Genomic DNA, 9,665 nt, shown 5'->3' with positions numbered 1-9,665 from the left:
TGTTATTATTCGTTTTCCTGATCCTGGCCATTCTAACTGGAGTGAGGTGGAATCTTAGAGTTGTTTTGATTTGCATTTCTTTTATGACCAGAGATGTTGAGCATTTCTTCATGTGTCTATAGGCCATTCTTATTTCTTCTTCAGAGAAGACGCTCTTTAAGTCTTTGGCCCATTTTTTAATGGGATGGTTGTTACTTTGGAGATTAGTTTTGGAGTGATTCAATTTTTTGAGTTGTTGATATATTTTAGATATGAGGCCTTTGTCCTTTGTTTGGTTGGTGAAGATCTTCTCCCACTCTGTAGGCTTTCTAGTTAATTTACTAGCTATATCCTTTGCCATACAAAAGCTCCGCAGTTTAATGCAGTCCCACTTATCCAGCCTTTCTCTGATTTGTTGTGATTCTTGGTCCTTATTAAGAAAGTTTCAACCTGTGCCAAGGAGGCCTAGTGTATCTCCTATTCCTTCCTGTAAAGTTTTCAGTGTGTACATTCCATATATTTTAAAACCTTATTTATCTGTCCATTATCTATCCATGACAGCGAACTCTTTCACCAGGTTATCTGAATACAAATCTTAATGCTTTGTTTTTCCACTAGGTACCTATCCTCTTTATGATTTAGTTGCCAAAATAGTTAAGATCTATGGTGTATTTAGCAAGATTTAGCCCCATATTTTAGGGAAACACCTTGGGGAGAGATTTATTCTGTATATACCATCAACAAATAGATATTTTGTTCTTTCGATATTTCATCTAACATTACTCTAGTTATATAGGACTTAGATTGGCCCTTCTGCTTCCCTATTTTGGAGAAGACCACAAAGACCAGAGCATTGATATGAACTGAGTTTGGATGCCTCCTCTTCTAGATATACAAATGTTCCTGTCAAAACTTCTCATTCTGAATCCAGATGAAAAGACACTTCTTAGTCTATGTGCCCATGCTCATGCATGGCACATATGAGTTTAACTTTACCACTGGTCATAGTGACACTGTGATGTACTGAGTACATGTGTACCTGGATTCAAAAGCCTGTAGTTAGAAATAAGTTAAAGGCATATCCTATTCAGTTCAGTAAATTCATAGTGCTTTTCTTTTTTGTGCTGGTCCTCGGGCTTGAACACAGGCCTGGGCACTATCCCTGAGCATTTTTGCTCAACGCTAGTCCTATATCACTTGAGCTACAGCTCCACTTACTGGTTTTTTGAAAGTAAATTGGAATAAACTCATGTTTATTCCAATGTAAGTATAAGAAATGAGAAGATTATTCCATCCATATGATAGTTATAAACCTTGGAAGATTGGGCTGGAAGTGTGGCCTAGTGGCAGACTGCTTGCCTAACATGCACAAAGCTCTGGGTTCAATTCTTCAATATCACATGAACAGAAAAAGCCAGAAGTGATGTTGTGGCTCAAATGGAAGAGTGCTAGCTTTAAGAAAGCTCAAGGACAGGGCGCAGCCCTGAGTTCAAGCCCCAGGACTGGCTAAAAAGAAAACAAAAGGAATTTGAAGGCCATAAAACTGATGTGTTAGGAATTCCACATAAAAATGAAAGAATTTTACCAGTTTATCAATCTTCATTCTGTTAGGGGAGCGTGGGGCTGTTGTTTAGTCTTAGTGTTTATGTGTTCCTTTGCATTTGTATTCTGTTTCTTGGAGTACCTGTAGCTATTTATGAACTTTGGAAATCTTATATTATGCTCTCTGAGGTTCATGTAGTTGGGTGATTTATTTTCAGGGTTGGACTAGTAAGTAATAGCCCTTATTTATTTTTTATTTTTTTTTGTTTTTTTGGGGATTGTTCTTGGTGAACTTGTGAAGTCTTTGCTGTCACTGTTACTAAAACATTTTCTTCATTCAATCCTAAACACTTCTGCAAACACTTTAGAGTAGTAAAGTAAATCAAAGTAATCTCTAAGTAATCTCCAAGTATTCAGGGTTACCTGATACTTCAAATCAAAGCCAGTACCTCTTCATGAGCTCTTTCCAGTTCTCATCCAAGTAGGAGATACTTGGACATTGTACAGATTTCAGAGGAAGCTTGTAAGTCAGTTATGTGAGCCACAGTGAAGTGACGGCCTCTGAAGGACAATTTTATTTTTATTTTGAAAACTTAAAAATATTTTTTAAATCTACTTTGTTATTATCTTTAAGTAGATATACAATGGTGTTTCTAGTTAACCTATCAATTTATGAGTGTAATGCTTATTGGTCAATGTCCATCTCTGAAAGACAACTTTATTGTAGGGTGACTGTCCTGGAAAGAAATAAATTCAAACATCCTTGAACAAATATACAACCAAGGAGTAAAATAAGATCTGTCTCTATGTCTAGAGATATATGTTCAGGGTCTAGGGATTCAGATGTAACTCCAACAGCAGCTCAAACCCATGTCCACTCAATTCTTCCAACTTTCCTCCAATCCATTTGTACTTTTGTGTTCTGTTCTTCCTTGATCCTGCTCTTTTCTTCCTGACCATGGGGAGGATTGAAATCGCATAGTTAAGCTATGCAAGACAACTAGCACAAGATACTAGCTATTCAGTTAAATATCATATGGTTACTTCCATTTACTTTTAGCTAGATGATATTCATATTTCACCTAGCTGTCTTTAATAATACTAATAAAGAAGAAGATACATTTACTACTCATCTTTTGGCCTCAGCAGATACACAAAAGAAGGTATCTTAGAGAAATAGTCGAGGAAAATATCTCCAGTTTAACCAGTCAGATAGTGTATCACTAATCATTCAGATGAAAATTTGTGTATTTGTAAATCAAATAGATCAGCAGGAAATCAAGTAACAAGAGGGTTGTCACTTAAAATTAAATCAGTGGGATTCCAACAGCATTTTACTGGCCACAATGACGCAAGCATAAATAGTCTATTAGAATGGGTAAGAGTCTGACTTGGGTTAGATCTTATATGTTTGAATATCAAATTTTCCATTTACTGGATGATACCATAAAACAAGTTCACAACCCTTTGTAAGACCCAGTTTTCTTATCTATAAAATGTAGATAATGATAACACTTAATTTACAAAAAGTTGTGAGAAATGTCAGTTCTACTTAGCATAATGCCTAACTTGTGCTGAGCTATTCAGTAATTAGAGTTTTGTTCTGCTGTCACTTGTATTATTTTTCTAAGTTGCAAGTTGAACAGTTTTTCAGTGATTGACATTGTGATGCAATCTTTACCAGATTCCCGGTGTATGTGAGGAGCAAAGTGAAGTGGGTCAATAAAAAATCGCTCAGCTATATATATGTATATATATATATATATATATATATATATTATCTCTGGAGAAAGAGGCATGGCTGATGAGTTAGCCAGATATGATACCAAAAAAATAGTATTTCCTTCTCCTTTTTGGTTTCAAGCCTATTTCTGGAGGCATAGATCTCTCTAGCCCAGTTGGCACCTTACAGCAGAGAGGACATGGCTACTGCCAGGGTGTGGTCTGGACTGCTGTGGATGGCTCTGCTGCTCTTCTGTAAGTAGAGGTATAACTACTTACCCTGGGTGGGGCGCGGGGGAACACAAATGGATCTCGAAAACAGCTGGGTGGGAACTATGAGAGTTTTGGTGTTGACTTTTTCATGGATCATTTTTCAGGGACTCTGGGGGAAGAGAAGAGATGGGAATGCACAACACATAATGGGGAACCAGAGCTAAGAACTTAGCTCTTTGCAAGCCTCTGGCATCTCCCAGAGTACAAACTCTGTGTTAAAGAAGGAGGGTCAAGACATGGGAGAAATTCCTTCTCTACGTCAATTTTTTTGAGAAGAGGCTTAGTCCTTTAAACTCCTTAGGTATGGATTCATCCCAATATACAGTTCTCAGTAGTCTGGAGACTCAGGAGACTTGGCAGAGATGTTAACTTCTCCTCTCTGGACTTTTGCAGCTCCAGATGGCATGCTGGCAGGTGAGTCTTCTGTCTACATTCCCTCAGCATTTCAGCATGTCTTAGAACTGCTTTCTCCTCACTGCCTTCTTTCATCCTATCACTTCTTCCCCTCCCTGGCTAGCTCACTTTCCATTTCCACCTGCTGTCTTTCTACTTTTCTCCTGTTCAAGAATTTCTCACATATCATTGAACACCTCCTCAAGTCATCTTCCTCTTGAGTTTAAGGCAATAGCCACCTTGGCTATACATTTTCTGTGATTTAGCCTCCCTTTCAGGCTTCATACTCTCATTCAAGTTCACATCAGCATCATCATTATTATTATTTATGATTTTATAATGAAGAGTGCTAAACACACTACATGCCTTGAAGGAGGCATAGAAAACAAAAGCTAGACTCAAACATAAGTTCTTGGGATCTGAATTTCTCCTTTCATTATATTCCCATTTTGCTATCCAACTACTTTCTTTTCTGTTCACACTTGCATCATGTTCTTTTGCTCCATTCTAGACCGACACAAGTTTTGTATTCTTTATGTGCTTACATTCAAATAGCCATAAAAATTTAGATCTTGGAAATGTTCAAATAGTTCAGTTTATTATTCACTATTCCTGCATCTACCGTACCCAATAAGTTTTTAATGAACACTTTGTTTTTTTTTTAGTGATAGTTCTTGGTGAACTTGTGAAGTCTTTGATATCACTGTACTGAGCAATAATCAAGGATGACAATTTTTTTCTACCTGCCAAGAGATTTCAGTTCTCATGGATACTAAAATTTGAATGAAGACAAATACAGTGCAGTATTCCAAATCATTTACCAAATTAATTTGTGTTCTCTCACCAGGAGGTCCCGAGTTCCCTAGGGACACAACACAGTAGACTCTATTTTTTAATGCCTTCCTTAAGATTAAGACAGCACCCTATAGCTAATAATTAACATTAAAAGGAGAAACTGACCATTAATTGGCTATTGGCATTTTTGTGCTTGTAAGCCTAAGTGGTTTCTGAAGATATTTTATTTTTTACTTCATTATCTCTTTCCATAATTTTATCTTCTTTAAGCCACCCAGAAATCTGTAGTGACTTTGAAGCCACCATGGAATAGAATATTTAGAAGAGACAATGTGACTCTTATTTGTAATGGGAACAATGCCCTTGAAGATGGCCCCACAGAGTGGATGCACAACGGTACCATTTCCAAGGTGACAACTCCATATTGGGACATCATGAATGCCAGCTATGAAGACAGCGGGAAATACAAATGTCGGGCCAATGGGCATTATCAAAGTGAACCTGTGTACCTGGAAGTGTTCAGTGGTAAGTTTATCTGATTTGGAAATATCTCTCTCCCAAGTGAGGAATGGTTCATCAGAAGATGGGGCGAAAAGAAGTTATTCAGAGACTGAGAGCCCCTGGGGGAGACTGAGAACTTCTCATTTAAACATCTTCATCTCTTTTCCTCTTCTTCTTCCTCTTTTTTCTTTCTCTTCATCATCTTCCTTCTTCTTGTTCTCCTCCTCTTTTTTTTTTGACAGTGTTTTTCTATGTAGTGTAGAGACCTCAAACTCAAGATCCTCCTGCCTCAGCCTTATCTATGCTACAGTTGCGGGTTTGAACCATGGTGTGCAGCTTCTTCTCTCTTCCAGAACCCACTCCTTTAAAACCAACTTTCAATATCCCAGTCATCTTCCAATATATTTCTGCTATTTTCCCTCTATCTTTTCTGCTTAATATAGATGTAGGTTGTGTTGACAAATGATATGATGGATATGTGGATATTACCATAACATGTGATTCTGGACTAGCCTCAAAAGATCTGATTTAAAGATTTGCTCTGAACAATCTGCCTGCCATGACCTGAATATTAGGGTTATTAGGAAAGCTGCTGGACATGTTCCTCTTGATAGCTACTGTTAATTGAACACAATTCTTAGGTGTGTATAATCTTTATCATTCTCCCCCTGGCCAACAACGAGCACAACATATTGAGGCATATGGGGATTCATTCATAAAAGTTGAAAGAGCAAACGAATGATTTCTTTTGAGTGGAACAGTCGTGGATATGTTTTACAGAGGCCTTTCAAGTGAAAGAAAGTTTTGTTTTGTTTTGTTTTTTTGCCAGTCCTGGGCTTGAGCTCAGGGCCTGAGCACTGTCCTTGGGCTTTCTCATGGGTAGAGCTCTACCACTTGAGCCTCAGCACCATTTCCGGCTTTTTTCTATGTATGTGGTACTGAGGAATTGAACCCAGGTCTTCGTGCAAGGTAGGTAAGCACTCTACCACTAGGCTAAACTCCTGGCCCCGAAAGAAAGTGTTTTAACACTCATATGCAAGATCCAAGTACAAATTTAAAGCAGTGTTGAATAGTTTATTTTCTTGCAATAGACTCAAAAGAAGACTGTAAAGGTATCTCCTGAACCAAGTATACTTGCACGAGTCAACCATGATGTCCCCATGCAAAATTCTCCTATCATGAACGTTTTACAATTTTGACTATGACCTTAGCCTTAGAACCTGACTCTGGTCTTTTACTGACCCATTACTGAGAAACATTTGTTGAGCATCTGTGTAGTCCTTAGTGTCATGTCAGCCATTGGAAGTACAATAACAAGATATTACCTCCAACTTCCTGAAAGAAGAGGAAACTAAATAAAGAATCAAACAAATAATCGATTAAAATTTCTGTGCATCTTTTAAGAAACGACTGAGGTTAATAGCAGAGCTAAGAAGCTTCTCTGAGGTAAGAGAGGACAAAATAGATTCTCCTAAATTATAACTTCAAGTTTTGTGAATAGAGCCCAGAAATTCTGGGCTCGGGGCCTTTCATTCATAGGCTCAGAAGAGGCGTGTGAGACTTCATGGCACCAGACTGTCTTTTCTGGAGAAAAGGGAGAGAAGATTCATCGGAACAGGAGACAGACTCTAAGCCTTTTTTTTCCCCCTTGAACTCTGGGATGGGTGCTGTCCCTGAGCTCTTCAGCTCAAGGCTTCCACTCTAGCACCTGAACCACAGCAGTATTTCTGGTTTTCTGGTGGTTATTTGGAGATAAAAGTCTCATCGACTTTCATAACTGGGCTGACTTTGAACCTTTTCCTTAGACCTCAGCCTCCTGAGTAGCTAGGATTCCAGGTCTTAGCCATGGATGTCTGGCTTACTTTTGCCCATTGTTACTGGCTTTATGAGTCAAGATATAAATGAATGATAATCTGTGGTTTCTGACATTTCAAACATAATCTCTTCTATGTATGTATATGTATGTATGCATCTATCTATCTATCTATCTATCTATCTATCTATCTATCACTTATCCATACTTTCTCCCCATCTTCCCTCCTTCTGTTCATTGTTAAATTAATAACATAAAAAATGCTCTTCAGACTGGCTGCTCCTTCAGGCATCATCTGAGATAGTGATGGAAGGTGAGCCCCTCCTCATCAGGTGCCATGGCTGGAATAACTGGAATGTCTACAAGGTGATCTATTTCAAGGACGATGTAGCATTCAAGTACGTGTATCATAGCCCAAACATCACCATCGCCAGTGCCTCACTGAATGACAGCGGCACCTATCACTGTAATGGCAGCCTGCGGCGGCTGCCCTATCACTCTGAAAGCCTCAGAATTACTGTGGTAAAAGGTGAGTGTGTATGTAATCCTAGCTTCTCAGGAGGTTGGGATCTGAGGCTTTTAGTTTGAAGCCATCCTGGGCAGGAAAGTCCCTTAAGACTCTTAGCTGTAATTAGCCAGCACAAAGCTGGAAGTGGAGCTGGCTCAAATGGAAGAACACCATTTATGAACAAAGAAAAGCTAAGGAGCAGCACCCAGGCCCTGAGTTCAAGCTCCAGTATTGGCACAAAGAAGGTAAAATTCTTCAGGAAAAAATAGTTCACAGTGGGGAAGGCAGAGAGAATATCAGTGTTTGCAGCCATCAGAATGGAGCTGCAGGGCTATGTGACTAGCTTGGAGATGCTACCAGACTTGCAATGAAGAGACCTAGGTGCCTTGTCTGTCTCGATTGTAAATTCCTTATCTGTTAAATGCTAATAGTAATACTGCCTACACTATGGAATTTTATGAAGATTAATGAGGTAATTTTGTTAAGTGGCTTTGTAAACTATTAAGCACTGTCCAGGCATAATAGATTGTGATTACTGTTTTGATCTCAAACTTACCTATTGTCCCTGAGGACAGCACTCCTATTCATCAAATGGAAAGTGAGTTTCAAAGTTGAAGTAACAAGGGATGTGCAAAGCTTGAAGATTCTGTTCTAGGTTAGGGGGCTGGGGAAGAAAATCAAACAGTCGGTAAGCTGCATGCTTGATGAGGAGAGAGCAGGCTGATGAACTGCCTCTGTGGCTTAAAAGAAAAAAAAAATACTCTATTCAAATGTCATGTAAGAGGGAGTGCCTTTATAATGTTTGCCTTGCAAGGGAAAAATTAGATGCTGTGTTTTGGCCTTGTTTGTAATATTCTCTGCAAAAGCACATAAGCAAAAGTCAGAATTAAGCTCTAATTTGAGATCAAACTGCTAGTTACTTGCTGCTGGACTTTCAGTGTCTTTATACATAAAGTAAAGGTAGAAATTATTCTAGATCCTACCAGAATCATCTAATGAACTTCAAAAAATATTAATGTCTATGGTTCACCGCTCTGGAGTCTGATTTAAATGATTCAAGGTGAAATATGGACATACAATTCTTTCAAAGCTCTTTAAAGGACAGTAAAGTGAAGCCAGCCTGGTTGAGATCCACTGGTTTAGATCATCCCTGGGTGACTTATAATGGAGACATTCTAGACTCTATAACTCTAGGACAAGAAGAAAAAAAAATCAGCGCTATGTAAATAGAATAATGGCATCATAAGAGAATCATCCAAAAGCAACATAACCATTCCAATATCTCTATTTCACTCCGTAGCCATGTAAGAAATAATAAGAAATAAGACACTGGTGTCCCCCTCCCTGCCCTACCCCCTAAGCTCTCTGTCTCTATTTCTAGATTGTTTGTGGATGCTACTTATTTTAGCTCCAAGAAGGCAGTCATTTTCTCCTTTAACTTTCCCTTGGTAACAATGGATAGACAAACAGCTGAACAGGAGTTATTGGGGAATATTTAGCCTTAGCTTTCCTTAGCACTCTTGGAAGGCTCAATTGTAAAACTCAGTCTCTTGAGTATTTTCTCTTTGTTCCTAGATGAGAGGCCATGCTTGGCTCCTCTCATAAGAAGATATACTGCTCATTCTTCAATTGTTTATATGAATTATGTTTCTTTTACATCTATATTCCTTTCCAGCTTACCAGTCAAAATATTCCTGGCTACAACTTATTATTCCATCGTTGGTGGCTGTGCTATTTGCTGTGGACACAGGGTTAATGTTCTCAACCAAGGAGCAGTTCAAAACAGTCTTGATGATTCAGGAGACTAGAAAAAGTGGCAAACTCACTCAAATCCACTCCTCAAAGTAGCTAACGTCATTGCACAAGAAAAAAATTTTAACCTTGCAATATTTTATAGCCTCTTCAATAGCTTTGCAAATGTCAAATATGGTTTTTAATATACATGGAGAAATCTATACTCAAAGATGTGCGGATCTGCTTCATTAAACCAACTGTAACTGGTTAGTAGCATATAATAGAATTCAATAAACATTGGTGGAATATGTAAAGAAATGAGTAGATTTATGTAAATGTTTGTAAAATAGACGGAATAATTTAAACAAAAGAAACACGAAACTAGGTAACAAGATACTTTCAGAG

General features: G+C 38.3%; 1 protein-coding gene across 1 annotated transcript; it reads left to right on the top strand.

The window, feature by feature from the left end:
• The first annotated feature begins 3,443 nt into the window (after positions 1 to 3,443).
• Fcer1a (Fc epsilon receptor Ia) lies at positions 3,444 to 9,386 on the top strand. The gene is made up of 5 exons (XM_090341614.1): positions 3,444 to 3,498; positions 3,910 to 3,930; positions 4,975 to 5,229; positions 7,290 to 7,547; positions 9,202 to 9,386. Exons 1-5 carry the CDS (start codon positions 3,444 to 3,446, stop codon positions 9,372 to 9,374), a joined length of 762 nt encoding a protein of 253 aa, XP_090197740.1. The 3' UTR covers positions 9,375 to 9,386.
• The last annotated feature ends 279 nt before the right edge of the window (positions 9,387 to 9,665 follow it).

This window comes from Megascapheus bottae, chromosome 10 (assembly GCF_031878675.1).
Source record: "Megascapheus bottae isolate mThoBot1 chromosome 10, mThoBot2.hap1, whole genome shotgun sequence".
Taxonomy (NCBI): domain Eukaryota; kingdom Metazoa; phylum Chordata; class Mammalia; order Rodentia; family Geomyidae; genus Megascapheus; species Megascapheus bottae.
Note: the sequence above shows the minus strand (reverse complement) of the source record. Positions and strands in the feature narration are given on the sequence as shown.

What these genes read in the sequence shown, in the direction of transcription:
- Fcer1a (XM_090341614.1), top strand. Translation starts at nt 3,444, where the DNA reads ATGGCTACTGCCAGGGTGTGGTCTGGACTGCTGTGGATGGCTCTGCTG. An exon ending in TCCAGATGGCATGCTGGCAG is followed by an intron (nt 3,931 to 4,974) that starts GTGAGTCTTCTG and finishes ATCTTCTTTAAG; the next exon opens with CCACCCAGAAATCTGTAGTG. An exon ending in CAGAATTACTGTGGTAAAAG is followed by an intron (nt 7,548 to 9,201) that starts GTGAGTGTGTAT and finishes ATTCCTTTCCAG; the next exon opens with CTTACCAGTCAAAATATTCC.